The sequence below is a fragment of the Myxocyprinus asiaticus genome, chromosome 12 (genome assembly GCF_019703515.2).
Source record: "Myxocyprinus asiaticus isolate MX2 ecotype Aquarium Trade chromosome 12, UBuf_Myxa_2, whole genome shotgun sequence".
Lineage (NCBI taxonomy): Eukaryota > Metazoa > Chordata > Actinopteri > Cypriniformes > Catostomidae > Myxocyprinus > Myxocyprinus asiaticus.
The window spans coordinates 19,455,197-19,478,880 of NC_059355.1; the positions used below are offsets into that span (position 1 = coordinate 19,455,197).

General features: G+C 37.7%; 1 protein-coding gene across 18 annotated transcripts in view; it reads left to right on the forward strand.

Moving 5' to 3' along the window:
* Window positions 1–23,684, forward strand: part of pecam1b (platelet and endothelial cell adhesion molecule 1b) — a 31,913-nt gene that overhangs the window by 155 nt on the left and 8,074 nt on the right. For 2 of the 18 annotated variants that reach the window (XM_051712047.1, XM_051712044.1), the window contains exons 2-13: window positions 108–137; window positions 5,208–5,501; window positions 5,581–5,859; window positions 7,812–8,081; window positions 9,104–9,373; window positions 9,508–9,789; window positions 10,646–10,924; window positions 16,630–16,731; window positions 16,824–16,854; window positions 17,100–17,167; window positions 23,171–23,215; window positions 23,376–23,465. In XM_051712047.1, the coding sequence (XP_051568007.1) occupies window positions 108–137; window positions 5,208–5,501; window positions 5,581–5,859; window positions 7,812–8,081; window positions 9,104–9,373; window positions 9,508–9,789; window positions 10,646–10,924; window positions 16,630–16,731; window positions 16,824–16,854; window positions 17,100–17,167; window positions 23,171–23,215; window positions 23,376–23,465 (2,040 nt within the window). The other 16 variants (XR_007898617.1, XR_007898619.1, XR_007898623.1 and 13 more) reach the window with 16 other exon arrangements.

Below are 23,684 nucleotides of genomic sequence, written 5' to 3' on the forward strand. Positions count from 1 at the left end.
TAGACTCTCTGTCCTGCTTTATGTGGATAGTGAAGTTGGTTTGGATGTAAACTTGTTTTAATTTTTTATGTCTTTTCTTTACTTGTCAAACAAATTGTCCTCTTCAGTAACATCATCAGCAGAGGAAGCCCATGCAGGTCTGTATATGGCTCAATTTTCCTACATTCAATTTTACAATATTAGAATGATGGTGGCTGATTAGCACTGTAATATTATTCTCTTCATTTTCAATCGTTCCAGTTTATGTAATTGAAGAGAATAAGAATTCATTTTGACATCATGACATTTGTTAATACCAACAGAAATCCTTATAATTTCAGTTTCACATATGTATAGTTTACATAATATTGTGCAATTTATTTATGACAACATGTTCATGTGTATCATCACATGTCCTGGTTCAGGAAAGTCCTTGGAAGCGGTAAAGTTATGATAATGAAGTGTGTCATGTGATGTGTTGCTTTGTTCTCTTTCAGTATGATGCTATTACATCTAATAGCCAAATATGATAAGCTTATTAATGCTTGTTGGATTCTTAATTTATAGCTATTAATGATACTGTATATTATGGCGGTGGATTTGATTTGTTTTGCTGATTTGTTTGTGTCAGTTATGTCAAAACTACTGTAAATTAGTCAAGTCCGTAAAGGAATAGTGATGCTTTTGCATTTGTGTCTAAGCATGGATGGTAACATTTTTCCAACAAGATTTTAGGTTAAAGTTTATATGAATGCATAAAAGTATAGAGGTGTTTATAGGTTAACTGATCACCTTCACTATTTCCAATCACAGGGTTTCTTAAATAGGTGTGACATTTTTAAGAAGTACAAATTTTAAAAGTACAAATGATGTAGTCTATGAAATAATGTAACTTCATGAAATCTGCATGCACAGAATTATAATTATACAGTGCATCCGGAAAGTATTCACAGTGCTTCACTTTTTCCACATTTTGTTATGTTACAGCCTTATTCCAGAATGGATTAAATTAATTATTTTCCTCAAAATTCTACAAACAATACCCCATAATGACAACGTAAAAGAAGTTTGTTTGAAATCTTTGCAAATTTATTAAAAATAAAAAAACGAAAAAAATAACATGTACATAAGTATTCACAGCCTTTGCCATGACACTCAGAATTGAGCTCAGGTGCATCCTGTTTCCACTGATCATCCTTGAGATGTTTCTACAACTTGATTGGAGTCCACCTGTGGTAAATTCAGTTGATTGGACATGATTTGGAAAGGCACACACCTGTCTATATAAGGTCCCACAGTTAACAGCGCATGTCAGAGCACAAACCAAGCCATGAAGTCCAAGGAATTGTCTGTAGACCTCTGAGACAGGATTGTATCGAGGCACAGATCTGGGGAAGGGTACAGAAAAATGTCTGCAGCATTGAAGGTCCCAATGAGCACAGTGGCCTCCATCATCCGTAAATGGAAGAAGTTTGGAACCACCAGGACTCTTCCTAGAGCTGGCCGCCTGGCCAAACTGAGCGATCGGGGGAGAAGGGCCTTAGTCAGGGAGGTGACCAAAAACCCGATGGTCACTCTGACAGAGCTCCAGCATTTCTTTGTGGAGAGAGGAGAACCTTCCAGAAGAACAACCATCTCTGCAGCACTCCACCAATCAGGCCTGTATGGTAGAGTGGCCCAGAAGCCACTCCTCAGTAAAAGGCACATGACAGCCCGCCTGGAGTTTGCCAGAAGGCACCTGAAGGACTCTCAGACCATGAGAAACATGAACTCTTTGGCCTGAATGGCAAGCGTCATGTCTGGAGGAAACCAGGCACCGCTCATCACCTGGCCAATACCATCCCTACAGTGAAGCATGGTGGTGGTAGCATCATGCTGTGGGGATGTTTTTCAGCGGCAGGAACTGGGAGACTAGTCAGGATCGAGAGAAAGATGAATGCAGCAATGTACAGAGACATCCTTGATGAAAACCTGCTCCAGAGCACTCTGGACCTCAGACTGGGGCAAAGGTTCATCTTCCAACAGGACAACGACCCTAAGCACACAGCCAAGATAACAAAGGAGTGGCTCCGGGACAACACTGTGAATGTCCTTGAGTGGCCCAGCCAGAGCCCAGACTTGAACCCGATTGAACATCTCTGGAGAAATCTGACAATGGCTGTGGACGCTCCCTATCCAATCTGATGGAGCTTGAAAGGTCCTGCAAAGAAGAATGGGAGAAACTTCCCAAAAATAGGTGTGCCAAGCTTGTAGCATCATACTCAAAAAGACTTGAGGCTGTAATTGGTGCCAAAGGTGCTTCAACAAAGTATTGAGCAAAGGCTATGAATACGTATGTAGATGTGATGAACATTCTGAATTTTGAGGAAAATAATGAATTTAATCAATTTTGGAATAAGGCTGTAACATAACAAAATGTGGAAAAAGTGAAGCGCTGTGAGTACTTTCCGGATGCACTGTACAAGACTTTGAAAAAAATAAAATAAAATGCTTATATTTAGTAGTTATAAGTACTACAGATATAAATACTTCTATTTCACACTACAGGGGACTGTTGTCACTGCTTGAAATTTCTTGTCAACTACCCCTTTGCAGGCATGCAAATAAAGAAAGAAAGAAAGAAAGAAAGAAAGAATGAGAATGGTGACATTTGAGAATAGGTGTGGGCAAGCTTTCTAAAATAGCTCTGATCCCCATAGGTGGAACCCTTTGAATATGTTTGAGTTTAATAAGTGATTTTCCTTCCTGCCTCAATGTTTATATATACCATACTGAGACCTCCTGGGCGTCGCTGCTAAAGGCAGACAGATAATGAGGCTGTGCCGCCAGGCTCTTGCCAGCTATATTAGTGTGGGCTGGGAGATTTCATAGGTGGGCATTTGGGAAATATATATTAAAAATATATTGAAATAAAAAAGTAATAACAAACAGATAAATATTATATTCAATCATAAGTTTGAAATGGGCCCTGACAACCTTATTCTTGGTATACTGTACTCCATTACTAATAAATTAATTACAGCAATACATTTTCAGAGTATTGAGGATTGCAGCCTTAAAACAAATTACAAAGACAAATCCCCAAGTCCCCACGAATGCAAGGATTGAGTGTAGAAAAATAATATCAAGGATGAATACAAGAATGGAGTGGAAGGTAAAATATGATGGGGAGATCAAAAGCTTATAGAATTAAGAACCTAAAATTTGAACACAGATGAGAACTGCTTAAATTATATCATATTAAATGATGATGATTCTTTCTCTTTGACTTTTCTGATAATTAATCAAATGGAAATGTAATTAGCAATTATACTGCTGTAAAAATGCAAAATGAAAGAAAAATCCTTTAATTCAATAGTGTGAAAACACAGTAACTACAAAATCCACATCCAAATTAATCAAGCCATTTTTTGCAGTTTCAGTGTTGGTGTAGTTGCAGAAGTAGAGTGATAGGGAGTGAGTGTGTGTGTGTGTGTGTGTGTGTGTGTGTGTGTGTGTGTGTGTGTGTGAGAGAGAGAGAGAGTGAGATAGATAGATAGATAGATAGATAGTTTGTTGTTTATTGTTTGTCATCTATCTATCTATCACAGCTCTGTAAAAAGATATATTTAAATAAAAGAGATGGAAGACATGAAGTGAAGTTAGTGACACCAAACTTATAGTAGGCCTACAACAGGGGAAACTGAAGCATGCATCCCATAAAACACAAATGTATTTAAGCCATGTTTGCAAACTATATCATCTGCCATTAAATGATCGGTATATACCCCAAATGCACATTAAGTGTAGCTAACATTGGCTGGGATGGTGCATTAGAATTTAAGTCTAGTATTTCACTAGCAGCCGCAGCATGATTCTGGAGTGCTGAGGGGAGAGGGAGATATTTGATGAGTGGGAGCAGGGAGCCTGTTTATTCATTAAAGGGTTAATTTACCCAAAAATGAAAATTCTCATGCCATCCCAGATGTGTATGACTTTCTTTCTTCTGCAGAGCACAAAGATTTTTAGAACAATATCTCAGCTCTGTAGGTCCATACAATGCAAGTGAATGGTGACCAGACTTTTGAAGCTCCAAAATGTTGATAAAGGCAACATTAAAGTTATCCATAAGACTCCAGTGGGTTAATCATTATCATCGGAAACAATCCACTCGTAACTGTTTCTAACTCTTGTCCAATGCAAAGTGAAGCCGCCTCTTGAGTTTAGAGCATATTGTTGCAGTGACAAAAATAGAAAAATACTACAAATTTCTGATGCTATTTTGTGATTGGTTTGGGGTGGTCTATAGCACACCCACAAAGTTTGCAACACACAGCCCACCCTCAAACTGCTTTTAACCAATAGAGAAATCGTAATTTTTTTTATTTTATTTAGTACTGTTTACCTAATGTTTGATTAGGTGGGCAAGACTCACATTTGTGTGGGCTCAGTCCACCCCTGCCCATGCCTAGATTCGGCCCCATGCACTGCCCTGCTCCATCAGCTGTCTGCTTCTCTAGGAAATATATATTACTGTGGTGGATGAACCATGAACAATGCTAAGAACAACTGACTTATCAAATGAGTTCATGATTGCAGTAGTGCATAGCAGGGAATTTGAGCAATCAGTCTTCTGCTCTGGTTACGAAATCCAATTAAATTTGAGTATAATCAGAGACTATTTAGCAGAGACAGGTCACTTACATTAAAATTATGTGAGAAATTAGAACGCCCAATGGTCATCGGATGTAGAAAGGAAGTCCCAGACATCGCCTGTCAATTAACTCGAGAACACGCATTTGCATTAGCTATACAATCCGGGAAATATTTGTTTGTCAGTGTAATCTGAGGTAAAGAATCACAATTTTTGATACCAGTGAGTGCAGTCAGATTTTACTGCTGATATGAAATATGTTCTTTGATCGTAATCTTGACCAACCATTTTGGAGATTTCGGTCTTTCCCCATTCAAGTAGATAGGAGCTGTACTGGCATGCTGCTTGTTTACCAAGAAAAATAGCTCCCCGTGAGCATTCCAAAGATGGCCGCTGATACTGATTTGCTAAAAAAGCTATATATTTTTTATATATATTATTATATATTATTATATATATTTTTATATATTACTGTATAATTGATTTGATTCTTGTGGTGTATTGTGGTGTACCTAGTTGAACATGACATTTTATCTTATTCTTTGAAACCCCCACTGATTGTTCTGATTGTTCAGATGACTTTGTTTCTCCCCAGACATCATCATAAAAAGTGTAAATCTCACTATCCAGCCCAGGAATGAAGTTCAGAGGGGTACAAATGTGTCACTGACTTGCCTGGCGGAGGTCAGCTACAGCGCAATGTCTCAACCAAGCCACAAATACATATTCTACAAAGATTATCAGCCATTACATACAAAAGAGACCAGTAATACAGAGCTGCCCTACTTCATATCAGATGCCAGAGTGGGTCACTCTGGGAAATACAAATGTGCTGTGGTCAATGGGAAGCAAAAGAAGGAAAGCAGTGTCAAAGACCTGATGGTGAAAGGTAGAGTAGCACATCAGCTCAAAGACATGGTGTGAGATCTTTTCTCTCACAAACCTAATATTGTTTGATGTGTGTGCAGGTCTACAAACACCAGTCCTGTCGGTAGATAAATCCGTTATGAGAGAAGGAGATGTCATTACTGCTAACTGTATGGCAGAGGGTGAAACTGGTTCACTAACGTTCTTCTTTAGAGATGGAGATGAGGAACTCTACAGCGAGTCCACCAATAATCACCAAGTTCAGCAAAAGCTGTCTCTTTCTAAGGGAACTTCGAATCTGTTTTGCTTCTATTTTATTAGTCTAGGTGGCACAATGGCACAGTCTAACAAAAGTGAAGTGATCAAAGTTAACATACAAGGTAGGTAAATATAGTGAGCCCAGAAAGTCTTTGGACACTTAAGCCACACTTAAATATGAATGAATGTGACTGCATAAAAAAAAAAAAACAGTAGCACACTTTTAATGTTGTAGCTGATCGGTGTGTTTGTGTGTGTGTGTGTGTGTGTGTGTATATATATATATATATACACACACACACACACACACACTGATCAGCCAGAACATTAAAACCATCTGCCTAATATTGTGTAGGTCCCCCTTGTGCTGCCAAAACTGCACCAACCCGCATCTCAGAATAGCATTCTGAGATGCTATTCTTCTCACCACAATTGTACAAAGCAGTTATCTGAGTTACCGTAGACTTTGTCAGTTCAAACCAGTCTGGGCATTCTCTGATGACTTTTCTCATCAACAAGGCATTTCTGTCCACAGAACTGCCACTCACTGGATGTTTTTGTTTTTGGCACCATTCGGAGTAAATTCTAGAGACTGTTGTGCGTGAAAATACCAGGAGATCAGCAGTTACAGAAATACAGCAGTACCAGCCCATCTGGCACCACCAATTATGCCACGCTACAAATCACTGAGATATAACCCCATTCTGATGGTTGATGTGAACATTAACTGAAGCTCCTGACCTGTATATGCATGATTTTATGCACTGCACTGCTGCCACACGAGTGGCTGATTAGATAATCGCATGGATGTTTGTTGGTGGCAGACGGGCTGGTTTGAGTATTTCTGTAACTGCTAATCTCCTGGGATTTTCACACACAACAGTCTCATCCAGTGAGTGGCAGTTCTGTGGACAGAAATGCCTTGTTGATGAGAGAGGTCAACAGAGAATGGCCAGACTGGTTTGAACTGACAAAGTCTACGGTAACTCAGATAACTGCTCTGTACAATTGTGGTGAGAAGAATAGCATCTCAGAATGCTATTCTGAGATGTGGGTTGGCGCTGTTTTGGTGGCACAAGGGGGACTTACACAATATTAGGCAGGTGGCTTTAATGTTGTGGCTGATCAGTGTATGTGTATATATATATATATATATATATATATATATATATATATATATATATATATATATACACACACACACTACCGTTCAAAAGTTTAGGGTCACTTACTCATTCTTTATTTATTTATTTCACATTTTAGAATAATAGTAAAGTCATCACAACTATGGAATATTAGAAATGGAAATATGAGAATTATGTTGTGACTAAAAAAATCCCAAATAAATCAAAACTATGTTATATTTTAGCATCTTCAAAGTGGCCACACTTTGCCTACATTTTGCAGAAATGTACTCTTGACATTTTCTCAACCAGCTTCTTGAGGTATCACCCTGGGATGCTTTTTAAACAGTATTGAAGGAGTTCCCATCTATATGCTGGGCACTTAGTGGCTGCTTTTCATAATTATTCGGTCCAAGTCATCCATTTCAAAAACTTTTTTTTTTTAAATAAAATTTTAGTTTTGTAATTAAATAAATTAATATGGTGGCACAATTATATTTTTGTCTACAAAACTAATTTCAAACATTTAAGCATATGCCTTCAGATCAAAAGATTTTTAAGATCATGAGAAACATTTCAGACAAGTGACCCCAAACTTTTGAACAGTAGTGTATATAATATGTGTGTATAAATATATATATATATATATATATATATATATATATATATATATATATATATATATATATATATATATGTGTGTGTGTGTGTGTGTGTGTGTGTGTGTGTGTGTGTGTATATATATATATATATATATATATATATATATATATATACACACAATAAACAGTATTTTATGTTATCTAATGCAACGTCGATCTACTCATGGAACAATTACACATTGTTCACTGAATATGTATTTTATTCAGGAAGTTAAGACTTTTTTTAATCTCTGCTGTAAGACTTTTAATTGCATGTCCCTGATATGTCCATATTCTGTTCCAATTTAGAGCTGAAGATCAAACCTTCAATCACAGTTAAGCCATCAACAAATGTCATTGAAGGTGACACCATAAACTTTAGATGCAATGTGGATATGATTCAGCAGAAGAATTCTGAACTCAGAATCAGTCTCGTCCATGGACGTACCACGCTCAGTTTTAACATGACACATAAGAATTACACCATGTCTGCTAAGGCAAATGACTCTGGGGAATTTGAGTGCATTTCAAGCATGGGAAATGTTCATAAGTCCGCCTCTGTGAGCATCACTGTAAAAGGTGAGAGCTGATATTATGTTTATCAGTGATTCTGAATGTATTCTTTACAAAGTTTTACCCATATAATAACAAGGTTAACAGATCATTTATTATTTATCTTTATTACAGAGTTTGTTTACAGAGTTTTGCTTTACAATTTGTTTAAAAAACACATTAAGGCACCAGAGCAATAATTAAAGGAACAGTTCACCCAAAAATTAAAATTCTGTCATCAGTTACGCACCTCCATGTTTTTACAAACCTGTAAGACTGAACTTCTTACATGGAACGCAAAAGGAGATGTTTTGCAGAATGTGTGTGCCACTTTTTTCTGTACACCAAGCACGTGCAGTGACCAAAAACTGTCAAGCTCCAAAAAAAAAGAAAAAAGAAAAACATGATTAATGTTGTCCATATGACTTATACGCTACATACAGCATGGCTGTGGCGATATTTTAGCAAAATTAACATTTGACATGATGCAATACAAATATTGCGGCAGTTACAAGGTAAAATGTCCACTTTAATAGTAATGCTCTATTGATTTTTAAATCAGCTGATCCTACCTCCCTACGATTAACCTCAAACTTAAACCTAACCGATAATGTCATAAAAATAAATGTGACATATAAAATGCACGTCATGCCAGTCGCTGCATCCTCCACCGGTTTCTTCCCCGTGGACGTTCTCGGGAGGGCACGTATTTAAGTGCATCCAGCGGTAGACGCTGATGTAAACACAGAGAAGGTGCACAACGGCTAAACCCGTCCATGTAGCACATGGTCATCAAGTGATAACGTTCCACCTCCAACCTCCCCAAAAAAAGAAAAGGGGAAAAAAAATGATGAATTCTATGAAAGAAAGTCAAATGGTTTGGGAACAGAGTAAGAGTGAGTAAATGATAACATAATTTTCATTTGTGGGTGACATTTTGCATTTTAACTAAAGTTTACATCCACACATACATTAAGCACAATTTGCTCTGGTATTGGTCTGCTTTAATACTTGCAAATAAATTCGCAACTTGTATATTATTGCTTCAGAGCTTTTCTCCAAGCCTGTCTTGAGCATTATCCCATCCAGTGTGTTTGAGAGAGAACGCTTCCACATCAACTGTCATGTCAAGAGCTTTGCCTCAGAGAGAATCCAACAGGATGACATAAAGTACTCAATATTCAAAGACAATACACTTATAATCAGTAATGACAGATACAGTGACACTGCAGGCAGAGCAACCAATGGGAAATATATGTGTTCGGCTGAAGCGAAAGGGATTATCAAAAAGAGCTTGGCTGAGTTATTTGAAGCAAAAGGTAGGTGGAGGCTTTCACCCACTCTGTCTGGGAAAAGGTAATATCAAGTCAATATTTATTCTAAGACTCAAGGAAGCTAAGGAAGACAATACATTTTTTCGAATGATGAATAAACAACTTTCTTTTTCTTTAAGTTCTTGTCTCAAAGCCTGAGATCACTGTAGACGGTCCTGTTATCGTGGGTAAGCCGTTTTGGATCGTTTGTCACTCTGAGAATGGAAGTCTGCCGATTTTCTACACCCTGAAGAGAAAGCACTTTAATGGGAACTGGACCGATGCTTACATTCATAATAATAAGTCTCGTTTCTTGGCCATGATATCAACTCCTGCAGACATCAGTAGTTATTTGTGTGAAGCAAAGAATAACGGTCCAGCCTCAGCCAAGATGAGTGAAAGGCTGTACGCGCCTGTAATAGGTGAGGTCATTGTAAATGTGTCTGAGCCAAGTCAAAAGCCTTCAAATGACTATTACACTAAGCATACTATCATGTTCTTAAGATGTATTATGGGTTTTGTTCTGTTGTATTCCATCTGTTAGTATAGAGTTCTAAAAAAAAGCTTCAGTCCACTGGGTTACGGTTTCGGTATAGTGGAGGAGTGTTTTTTCTCTAACGTCTGTAACCGTTTTGTTTTTTTTGTTTTTTTGTTTTTTTTAGCTTTGTGTCTCAAACTTGGGTAAAATATTCCCATATTTATCTGCTACATAAAAGTCGTTTTCAAATCTACAACTTATCCCCAAACTGTGTAAATTAATGAATAAAATGTATAAAGAGTGTTGTTGTTACAACATGGAAAAGGTGGATATTAAAATAATAATAATTATTATTATTATTTCAAAATAATACACAAATAGGACATATTTTATTTCAAAATAAGACAGGAAACAAATACTTAAATACATAAAACACAGTCTAACAAAAATGCGTGTGCATGTTCACCCTCACAGTTGTGGCAAATACTGTATATTGTGCCAAAACTACAGTAGATGGACAGCTTGTGTTATATATCGAATCAAACAAGAGAATCTGCTGATTCAGATGATACCAGTTCTGTCATTTAAATCAAGGTCTTATTTGATACTGATTTCATCCCTGTAGCTAATAATTGGATAAACTAATGGTGTTACTTTGTGTTACAACACTCCCTGCTCTTCCCTGTTGTCATTATATACAGTACATGTCATTAAGTAAAGACAAATGCCTAGGATCTATTTTTGACTTATATATTGTTTTAAGATATCGGAGTTCATTGAGACTGTTCTCTTGTCTTTAGTTCCAGTAGGGAAGCCCTTACTCACAGTCATCCCGGTACCAGGAAACACTGAAGAGGGTCAAGATCTGACACTGATATGTGGCATTCCAAAAGGCTCTCCACCCATCAGTTTTACCTTTTATCGCAGCACTCATACACAACTTCACAACACCACAGTTCAAAGTAATTCATCCTCATATGTCCTGACTGCAGTGACCAGACAGGACAGTGGATCGTACTACTGCAGAGCACTTAACTCAGCTGAGGAGGCGAGCATGAGTGACCCCATCACCGTTGAAGGTCAGTTACAGCTTTCTTCAACACAAAGTAGCTCTCTTTCAAAATCTAGTAAGGCATCATATGTTCACTTCTATGGTGAAGAACATTTCAAACAATAGGCAGCAGCATTTTTTGAAAGCACTTTTTAACCAGCTGCTAAAGCAGCATTGCATGCATGATATATCCAGATTAGAGAATCCCAGAATGCCTTGTCACGACATTAGAAAAAAAAAAAAAAGTTTTAAAAAAGTCATCCAACAAGTGGATGGTTTCAAAAATTAAAAGTCACATTCATTTTTTCCATAATAACGATATTTTTAACAAACATATTTTAAGATAGACCTACCATGGGGGGCCTGGGTAGCTCAGTGGTAAAGACGCTAGCTACCACCCCTGGAGTTCGCTAGTTCGAATCCCAGGGCATGCTGAGTGACTCCAGCAAGGTCTCCTAAGCAACCATATTGGCCCGGTTGCTAGGGAGGGTAGAGTCACATGAAGTAACCACCTCGTGAACACTATAATGTGGTTAGTTCTTGGTGGGGCGCTTGGTTAGTTGAGCGTGGTTGCCGCGGTGGATGGCGTGAAACCTTCACACACGCTATGTCTCCGTGGCAACGCGCTCAACAAGCCACGTGATAAGATGCGTGGGTTGACGATCTCAGACGTGGAGGCAACTGGGATTCGTACTCCACTATCTGGACTGAGGCAAATCACTACGTGACCACGAGGACTTAAAAGCACATTGGGAATTGGGCATTCCAAATTGGGAGAAAAAGGGAAAAATCCACACAAAACAAGAGATAGACCTACCACAAGCTCCAAGGTCGTAATCGATATTCTTCCTTTGTCACCAGTCCGCGTTATTTAAACTTTATTTAAAAATCATTTAATAGCGGAATTCCTAAATAACTACACTACCTATGATCTTGGAAGCGAAGAGATCCACAAATCAGAGAATCATGGCAAACAAATTGCAGCAAAAGAGCCCGTTCAGTGACCACCAACTCCCATGAAGCATTGTGGATGAAGTAATCAAGTTGGTCTCCCTACACTTTCAAACTACTTACATGTTTGTATAAATCTGAATATTTAGCAACAAGCTTTTTATATAATTTCTGTACTTATAATTAGCATTTATAAAGTAAATAAAGGCATAAAGCCTTTTTAAATAAATATTATTTTATATATTTACAAAGATATTTTTATTATTCACTATGCACTGTTGAGCTCTATTGTCAATTAAGAACAGGCCTATAATAGAATAGAAGGACTAGAATAGGCTTAGGCCGATACTTCGTTCAACACTAAGAAGTGCAAATAAAAAAATAACAAATAAATTGAATGAAAAATAGTTCACCCAAAAATAAAAATTCTAATATTATTTACTCACCCCATGTTTTTGTCTTGTGACTTCCTCAAGCACATCTGTATTACTGATACTCTTTGTTTTCAGGGTTATATATCTAAATATTTGGTACTTACTGCAGCTGGATGGACCAACTTTTAACACAGTTTCAGTATCTCAGAGGCATTTCCAGACTTTTTTGACTGGGTGGCGCTTGTAGGGCACAGATTCATTCAAGGGTGGCATGAAGTGTAACTCAACGTCCCTGATAATAATAGTAATATTATTATTATTTGAGATATTTTCAAGAATTTCAATAATCAAATGTTAATTGATAAATAAATGATTAATTGTAAATGTTAATACTGCAAAACACAGAAACTCCAAATAGCATGTAATTTTAAAACATTTTATTTATTCAGTATAATTTTTTATGTATGTAGTGTCTATTTAAAGGTGCTCTAAGTAAGTTTTTGCTAATTAAAAATGCTTTACACATAAAGCCATGAATAGCATTTTTCAGAAATATGTTGAAAATTATGTACACTCACATGAGATGAAGACTCCAGTCATATCAAAACCCCAATAAAAGCTGTTTAATTTTACGTGGAGCAGGTCACTTTACTGAGTGAACCTTTTAATTGCATACATGTTATGTACACTGCTAATATGGTTACTGTCTCTTTAAGAACAACGCATCCAGTAACATTGAGCACACTGTAGTTCTGTAGAGTTTTGGAGAGATGAAGCAACCTTGGCATGTCATAATACTATTAAGCAGGTTAGTTAGGCAAAAATTGATAGGCCTATAGCATTTTAAACTCCAAAACTTAATTGATAAAGAACCTGCCAAAGTTTACCATGTTTGTGGCATTGTATCTTTTAAAGATATAAAGATATTTAAAAACTTTGTTTTAGGCAGATAGTCTGTAAGTAAATAAGATATCGCCGCTGGTTTGACAAAATGCTTATGATGATCACCGATGTTCTACACACCCCAAGACATCCTGTAAGAGAGTAAAGTGTGATTGGTTTAACATGTCAGTCAGACATTTCATAACTGAATGAACGGAGAGGTGGATGTTAATAGCGGAGTGAAAAATAGTTCCCTTATGACTCAGTACACTTGACATTGCGTTAATTAACATATATGGGGAGTGTCTTCTTACACAACCTAGTTGAAACCTCTCTACAATAACGCCAATATTCTAACACACCCCATACATCCTTCCAAGTTGTGTCGACAAACGTCCGCACTGGCTGGAAAAGCTTACTCAGTGGCAGGACAAGCTGGATCAGCACTCCATGCAATGGCGGTGCTCCAGGTTTTTCAAGCCAAGCTCCTCAAGCAAATAAATGAGCAAGGCTTCGATCCAGAGACATTCAAAGAGCTCCGCACCACTACAGACTTAGCGCTGTGTACCACAAAAGTCACTACGCAGGCCATCGGCAAGTCCATGGGCAACCTGGTAGTTCTGGATCGACATGTATGGCTGACCCTCACAGAAATGAGTGATAAGGTAAAAGCCACTCTGTTGGATGCTCCAGTGTCTTCAGCCAGCCTCTTTGGCGGCTCTGTGAATACGTTTGCTGAGCGTTATGTCACGACAAAGCAGCAATCAGAGGCTATGCAACACTTTATGCCGCCGAGCCACCGGTGAGACAACGCAAGCCATGACCCAAACGGAAACAGCCATACCAGCGGGAAACTGAGTGGCGTACGCATCTTGAACTACCTCGGCGATTGGCTGTTACTGGCACAATCAGAGGATCTGTTATGCCAGCACAGAGACTTAATGCTTCAACATCTAAACAGCTTGAGCCTCAATATGAACTGGGTGAAGAACACACTCTCCCCCAGCCAACAAATCTCCTTTTTGGGAGTCTGCCTTGACTCCATGAATGAGCGCGCGCACCTCACGAGCGAGCACGTTCAGGTCATTCTACAGTGTCTGTCTCAGTTCAAACTGGGGAGAACACTTCCACTGAAGCTGCTTCAAAAAGCATTAGGGTTTATGGCAGCAGCATCCGCCGTCATTCCATTAGGTCTCTTACACGTGAGACCTCTTCAGTGCTGGATCAAGCGCCATGTTGACACCATGGGTGCGTGCGCATCACTATATCCCACCACTGTATAGCTGCTTTAGCACCTTGGACAGCTCCTGCATTTTACCAGCAAGATGTCGCGCTTGGGCAGATTGCCAGGCAGAAAGTGGTGACTACGGATGCTTCCAACACGTGTTGAGGCGGTGTGCAATGAACGCCCGACTTTCAGCACCTGGACAGGTGTGAAGAAGGCATGGCACATCAACCGCCTAGAGCTATCGGCTGTATTCCTAGCCTTAAAGGCTTTTCAGTCAGATATAGCGAACTGTCATGTCCTGGTTCACTCAGACAACATGACAGTTGTGGCATATATAAACCGCCAAGGCGGAATTCATTCACCGCCACTGCTGAGATTGATGCGTCACCTCCTCCTATGGAGTGAATTATTTGGGAAATATTCGGCAAAGCAGAAATCTATTCTATTTGCCTCAGTGGGGAATACCCACTGTCCCCTCTGGTACTCGAAGTCCCAAGCCCCGCTGGGAGTGGACGCAATGGCCCACAAATGGCTGGCGAAATGCAAATATGTGTTTTCCCCGGTAAGCCTGATTCACTCTGTCATATGCAAAGTCAGAGAGGACAAGGAAACGATTCTATTGGTTGCGCCGAAATGGCCCAACCAGCCATAGTTGGCATCAGAACAGATGCATTCAGTCATGAACACCATTTTACAGGCCAGAGCACCATCCAGGAGGTACCTCTATGCACTAAAATGGAATGTGTTTACTGATTGGTGTCTCTCACATGGCAAAGACCCAGTAAACTGCCCCATAAATGAAATTCTCATATTTCTTCAAGAGCGATTAGATGCAGGACTCACTCTGTCAATGCTCAAAGTGTATGTGGTGACTATATCTGCGTATCACACACATGAATCTGGCGCCACTATAGGCAAGCATGATTTAATCATAAAGTTCCTTAAAGGAGCAAGACAATTAATCCCACCTCAGCCGGCTACAGTCCAAACTTGGGACTTAACTTTAGTCCTAAAAGCTCTTACAGGGCCCCCCTTCGAGCCTTTGGACTCTGTTAATTTGCGCATGCTTTCAGTTAAGACCGCACTACTGCTGGCTCTGGCCTGAGTAAAACAGGTCGGTGACCTGCATCAATCGACAATTCGTGTCTGGAGTTTGGCCCTGGTCTTTCAAAAGCCACTGTCAAACCAAGAAAAGGCTATGTGCCTAAGGTCCAAACCATGCCCTTCAGAGTGCAGCTGGTTCACCTTCAGGCCTTCTTCCCTCCTCCATTTAAAACAATCATTGCGATTGTTATGCCCTGTGCGGGCGCTACACGCATACGTTGAGCATACACACCAGTTCAGACTGTCTGATCAGCTCTTTGTATGCTATGAAGGACACACGAAAGGAATGTCCGTCTCCAAGCAAAGACTTTCTCACTGGATTGTCAATGCATTTGCCCTGGCTTATGAGTCGCAGGGTAAGACTTGCCAAATTGGTGTTAAAGCACACTCAACTAGAGGCATGGCCTCCTCATTGGCATGGATGAATGGTGTGTATTTTCAGACATATGTTCTGCAGCAGGATGGTCTTCTCAAAACACATTCGCAAGGTTTTACAACCTAGACATTACGTCTCTCTCTTCACAAGTCCACACTCTGCACCTCTTTACCAATGAGCAATTTGATGTCATAGACTATAATTTTGGTTATAGTTAAACATAATTTTATCATGCATCTTAACTTAATTTAATTCTTTATTTTATTTTGTAATTGATAATTTATTGTAAAATTTATTTTGTTATAGCAAGCATACGTATACAGTAATACAAAAAAGGATTAAATAATAGATTATTTAAAGATTGTTTTGTCATGGTCATCTGGTTACCCTATGGGGCTGTCAAGGTTCAAAAATGTCAAAAAAGCACCATTAAAGTAGTCCATACTTAGTCCAAATATCAGGTAGAAATTGATTGTTCTACCTAATATTTATGAGTGCAGTTTTGTTTTGTTTTGTTTTTTGCTTATTAGACTATCACATAATTAGCTTAGCAACATGCTAACATCAAACTGTATATTGGAAACAATTATGAGTCGAGTCTCTAGTGAACTTCATGTGAGGAGTGCATTTGTGTCACACACACAGAGTTGCTGTCTATGTAGAGTGTTTCAAATCAGTCACTTATGAGGTTCCATTTCAGTTAGGATACTGATTTTAATCAAACCAAAATCCTGTAGACTGGATCTAAGACTTATTACAAACTGCAATGAAGTGATTGATCATTCTGATATGTTTCTCCATATCTGTCCACTCTGTAGTGAGCCTGGCAACATGGAAAAAGGCTTTGATTGCTGCTTTCTGCATGCTGTTAGTGGCCCCGCTGATTCTTGTCTTTGCGATGCGCTACAAGGCCAAGCGAGGTAGAGAGACCTACAATCTCCCTGCATCACAAGCTGCACACATGCCTGACCTGTGAACAAAACTCCCTTTTCATCTTTTCTTTCTGTCACAGGTAAAAAAGAGATGGCTGCTGAACTATCAGTGTGAGTTGGCTGGCTTGTTTGTGTCTCAGATTAGCTCTGCTGGGTCTGTGTTAATAGGTACAGTAGTGACTACACTACTAGTGATCTAACCACACTTGTAGTCACATGGCCCCTAAACAGACAGCTGTTCTAAAAAAAATAAAATAAATAAATAAATAAAATTACAAAATAGTTTAGCACAACAACAAGCCAATCTAAGTGTTGTCCATTGCCATATGGCTGATTTTTCTCTCACCATTTCTCAGAAAGCCTGCAAGCCCTAAATCAGATGAGTCTCTAACCCTGAGTCTCACCCATGATTACCCTCACACAGGTAGTCTCTTTGTATTTTTGTTCCTCTGTTCATCTACAGTCTTCATCCACTACATTCATCCTTTCACCTAATTTCACTTTATCCATGAAAGTCCATGCGGTCATCATTCATGTTACCCATTAAAAGCCACACATTAAAAGTAAGTCCTATGTCCTACGCAATTAGCAATATCACACAAGCAGGAGTGCTGTTTTACCGAATAATTTATCACAGCTCTACTGATATACAACAGTATGATTGCGAAGGTGATATTGCTTTTAAACAACAATTATTAACAAGAAATTAATACCTTACTATATCTTAGTAACTTAAATTTTAAACACAATATGGCAGTTATTTTATCCATTGTTGCTCCGCTAACGAAAATAGTTCTACACGAAGCCAAAGCAGGACCAACCATTGCATGTTACAGAGCAAGGCACAGACTGACAGCCTGTCTGGAATGCCACAAACACAAACAAGTGTGTGATGCAAACAGTGAAGCATCTTAGTGCGATTATACAAAATATCAGCATTCTTAGAAGGCTGCTTGTCTAATCAGATTAGTCCAGGGTTTCCCAACCTTTTTTATCAGGTGAATCCATGTGACCTAAATGATATACTTGAAGTAAACCCTGATATTTTAAGTAACCTTTCAATATATAATTCATGTTACATCTTTGCACTTTTTTAAGTATATGTTTTATTTAATTTAAAACACAATTGGCATTTCTATCCCAATAAGAGGTTGTGCTACAAATAAAGTTTCTGTCATAGTCTGTTTTTATCCCTCATTTTTATTTTATTTTTCATTTCTCTGGTAATTTTATAAACATCTGTCATTCCATTTGTATGTACATTTGAAATCTTGATATGATATTGGCAACATTTACATTTTCAATAATTAAAAGGGACTTTTCAAAAAAGGCCAGGGCCGTAATAACTCTTTTAACCTGAGGTTGGGGTACATGTTTCCCTTACCTCTAGAAATGCTTTAGGAAATAAATATTATATTTATATTTTTAAGAAAATTATTAGGACTGTCAGTCTATTAAATTTTTTTATCAAATTAATTACATGTTATGCCGATTAATTTAGAGAATTAACCGCACTTAATAGCATATATAAACATTTGCTGAGAAAGCCACTCAAATAACAATATTTCAATATATGATTAAAGAATTATAAATAGTTATATTTAAATGATTATAAATAAAATATATACAGTATATATTCTAAAAAGTTATAATAAATATAATTAAAATGTATTACATTATTTTGGCACACAAATAAAGCATTAAAAATGACAAGACAAAAAGTGGCTTTAGAATGCAATATATTGTTTATTTCCATATTATTGAACATAAGCCTATCATTGACCTACAGTTCATAGCAATCTATTTAGCAATTGAATTCGTCAATTAGTCCGAGATTTATTATAAGGGCTTGACGCGTCAATGTACACCTGCATCAGACGGACACTTTGGAGCATCTCGGTTGCATTGCATCATAAACGTACCATTTTAGGTCGATGTGTCAAGTTAAACGGAGATTGAAACTTAGAAAAACATGTCTTGACATCCCTGCGTTTGGATTCGTGCTCCATCAAGCTGTGTTTGAAAGCAAGAATGTGTTCTCATCTTGTGTTGTCTGCCCCTAGTAAGTACGGTTTGTTCTCTGTCTGTATACAGAAGTGTTCCACGATTCTACTGTTTTCAATTTCCAGTCTCCAGTGTTATCACTCGCATCATCGTATATTCTTAGTGGTAATGTAATGTACAGTGGTTCCCAACCCTGTTCCTGGAGGCCCCCCAACACTGTAATTTTTGTATATCTCCCTTTTCTGACACACCCAATTCAGGTCTCCACTAACAAGCTGAAGAGTTGAATCAGGTGTGTTTGATTGGGGAGATATCCAAAATGTGTAATGTTGGGGGGCCTCTAGGAACAGTGTTGGGAACCACTGGTTTAAGAGATTACATTTGTATAAAATTGTCAAAAAACATGTGGCTGTATAGTGCCGATAATTAACAGAGTCGAGATGACCATTTTTTATAGACAGTGTGTAGATGTCATGAAGCGATGGTCTGAGGTTAGATTTGTTGATATCATTAATTACATTGAATTATGACAGCTAACAACAGCACAAATACATTTTTACTCCAATTTACTAAACGGTTGTTGTTCTCCGTCTGGATCACTCATTTTGATAGTTTTTAAAGTGTGTCTCCAGACCAGAAGCAGACAACAGGCAACTAGAATCATCATGGCGCCACCCAGTGATTGCTCAGGAAAACTGTGTACAAGCTGCGCGTTGCCTATACAGCGAGTTTCACTTACTGCCCCCTGGAGAAAACGTGGTATTCCAAGCTTGAATTGCTCAGATAAAAAGAATATTCCTTATTAAAGTCCGGGGACATGATTAATTGCATTTTAACGCGTTATTTTTTTTAATAATTAATTTCACTGAATTAATGTATTAAATTGACAGCACTAAAAATTATACATTATATTTTATACTATATAATTATAAAACTGCTAATAAAAGAAAAAGTAGCCAGCCGCATAAAACTACAGCTTTTTAACCCACCACAAGCCTCTGCCAACTGGTCAGTGAACTGAACCAAAGCACCACTATCCAGTGAACAGTAATCAACAACAGCCAGCATGCGGAATTGCGAATACCGCTTCTACAGGGTGAACAATGTCAAGTTTATGACTCTATTGTACTCCATTATACGTTGCTGATAATGAAATTATGTTAAATGATTAGTTTGTATGTATATTAGCGCATACTTTTACTTTAAAAAGTGCCATTTTCATATTGTCTGTTGCAAGAGAGTGTGCTCTCTCTCCCACACATAATGCAGCATGTACCCAGAGATAGAGAGAGAAGCTGCATAAAGATATATATAAGCTACCACAAGGATAGTTAAAAGCTTTTAACCACACAACGCTTAAAGGAATAATTCACCCAAAAATTTAAATTCTCTCATCATTTACTCACCCTCATGCCATCCCAGATGTGTTTGACTTTTTGCTGAACACAAATTAAGATTTTTTAGAAGAATTTCTCAGCTCTTTTGGTCCATACAATGCAAGTGGATGGGTTCCAAAATTTTGAAGCTCCAACATATAAGTCAGCATAAAAGTAATCCATAAGACTCCAGTGGTTAAATCAATATCTTCAGAAGCAATATGGTAGGTGTGGGTGAGAAACAGATCACTTTCCCTTTCTTCTTCTTTTGTTTTTGGTGATTCACATTCTTCGTACATATCACCCCCTACTGGGCAGGGAGAAGAATTTCAAGCAAAAAAGTACTGAAATATTAATCTGTTTCTCACCCACACCTATCATATCACTTCTGAAAATATGGATTTAAAACACTGGAGTCATATGGATTTTTACTTCTATGATGCCTTTATGTGTTTTTTGGAGCATAAAAATGTTGCCACCCATTCACTTGCATTGTATGGACTTACAGAGCAGAAATATTCTTCTAAAAATCATAATTTGTGTTCTGCAGAAAGTTATACACATCTGGGATGGCATGAGGATGAGTAAATGATGAGATAATTTAAATTTTTGGATAAACTATCCCTTAAAGCTGTGTTCTTTCTTGTTTTTTATTTGATGAATTATGAACAACATGTAGAATATCTGTCAATATTTTTTACATTCAGTAAATGACTGAAACATTTTTGTACGCAACTTCTACACAACCTTACTAAGCCCCTGCAGAACCCCCATTTGGGAAACCCTGGATTAGATGACCAAAATCAACTGTTGTATAAATGTAGATACAGATGAGTCCTTGTGTGACTGGCAAATTTTAGAATGAGTGAAAACTGTTATTTGCCTGAGAATCCTAAAACTATGGGAATCCCTTTGGGAACTTTGGGAAACCTACTTATGTTTGTTTGTCACATCTGCCTTTAGTTTGGGCTTTTGGGCTGGCAGTTTAGTTTTGAACAAGGGAGCTGATCTCGATTCAGAGGTGGAGCACAGATGCTACTATGTGGAACAGATTTAAGACAACTTTGTTGAACAATGCACACACTTAACACTTACCCTCACATGTACATTTCCTGTTAAAAAGCAAATCCATTGTCTTTAGAGCACTCACTGTTCTGCCAAACATTCACACACATCCTGTTCATGAGTCAAGAGCATGGTAGAGGACAGAGCAGGGGGTACTCAGGCTTTGTTGTGTGTGTTTACATTGCATGTGTGTGCAAATATTAAAATATAAAATAAAAAAAATAACAATTAAAAAAAATATTACTGTCCTGAGATGTTATGTGACATCAGCAAACTCAATGTTTAATTTCAGACGCAGAGTGACACTTTGACGCCCTGGAGGGGAAGGTGACCAATGAGACTTAAAATACTGTGACATCACTTCCGGTCACTAAAATTCATTGGAGCAACTACAGAATCCAGGCAATAGTGTAGTAAAGGCTCCAAAATTTGCAGGGGGAAAAAAGAAATAAATATGATAAAAAATTATTAGAAAACAAAAAGTGATCTTTTAGAACTTTCAGATAATTCTTCCTTTTTCAACAAGGAATGAACAGACTGTGCACTGTTGAAAGAAAGGATTCCTGAGGGACAAAACGTCCCCTGTAGTTTGGATGCTGTTATGCAAACTTTTATTGTTCATTGTCTTTTAAATGTCACATTTTGCTGCTCCATTGTTTACAGCTCTCCTTGCAACAACAGAAACATTTTAAACTCAACCATAACACAGCAGTTTGGCTCTACATTTATCTTAACAGCATCTGAATCACCCGTTTACTGTGTGCTTTTTTTGCTTGCATGTGTTTTTGCTTCCATCATCATGTGTTTGTTAATTATGCTGTTTATTGGTTGATTTGTGTGTTTGTTTCATTCTAATAGCCTCTTTGTAAGTGCTTTATTTACTGTAAAGTACAACAAAGTACAACAAAAAGATTATGTGTGTATATATTTTGGTTGGCAGATAAACTGACATTTGATGCACTTGTAGATTAATAAAATGCTTAAAATTTGGAATTTCGCAATTTGGAATTTTTTCCTCCTTATTTAAAGGTGAAGTGTATAATTTCTGCACCACTAGCGGCAACAAACCGAATTGTAAAACTAAAGACCATTTTCAAACTGGTGGTCCTGCCCAACACACGATTGGTTGAGTTAATGCTGATATGTTTCAATTTTGAAGATGCAACGGGGCCAAAGTGTTTACACTTTTCAGGGAAATCAACTTAAGAATGGTTTACTCTCTGCTCATTTAACTAGGATAGGAGATTTTAAACACTGAAAAACAAATTACACACATCACCTTTAAAGACTATTAAAATATCTGTCTTACCCTCTGTTTTTTTTTTTTTTTTTTTATATTAACCTACTTAGACTTGACGTCAACCAGGTTAAATTGATATTTTGAGATTATAGCTTTGTTAAAGACATATTTTTGTAATCAAGGTCGACCCCTGTTTTAAACTACTTTTGGGAGTGAAAGTATCTGCTTTGTATAGGATATACCTCAGACATACAGTACCTTTATATACCTCAGACATACAGTACTCTAAATGCAGGCCACAGGCTGAGAAAATACATCGATTGCAGCTATAGTGGAAACAATGCAAATACAAATTAAGCTGTTCCTGTTAGCTTAGATGTCAGATTAGACTAATCCTTAACCAGTACAAACAGTGGACTTGTTTTAAAATGCAGAATGTTAAGTATATAGATGTGGTAAGAAAACATTTGACTGAGAATTCTAAAGCCCTTGGTGCTGAGAATAATAAAACCTCAGGAAATGGAATTGACACACTTGAATCTACTATTCTAGACCATAATGCTAGCAACATCACAGTCATGTGATGTGGATCCTCAAGGAACACAGATACTAATGAAATGTATACCTTTAATAAACTATAAGTCATTTTGGATAAAATTATCTGCTAAATGAAAAAAAAATTTTTACTGATTAGTTATTACTACTTATCTTGACTGATCTACTATTTTGGTGTGTGTTTTAGTAGGGGTAAATGAAAAAGAGAATGTTTGGAGCAAAGGACCCCCAAGTAAGTCTTAGTGATAGTTTTCTAAGTGTGCCCCCAAAATGCTTGTATTTTTCTTGTGACATATACCTAAAACCACTCTAAACTACTGAAAACATTGATGCAATAAATTCCATATTTATTTATTTTTATCTTTGTGTCTTGGTGGTTGTGTTTTTTATAGATGTTAATCAAGACAGTGAAGGGTCACCATTTGAAGGTGACATAGAGTACACAGAGGTGGTTCATCCTCAGCCTGTAGACCCTGCACGAAGTAAGTTCAACTTTTTAAACTATCTCTCTCTCTCTCTCTCTGCCACTTGCCTTTTGAAGAGGAAGATTATGATTTCCTGCTATACATGAGCTGATAAGAGAAAAGCCACTTCCTGTGTATGGTCTAACCACCCAAATTATCAAGGGCCCTGGGTTTTAATTTTAGTGGTTATTTACAGAGACATCTTATAAACAGGAAAGGCCAGGCTAATTGCATTAT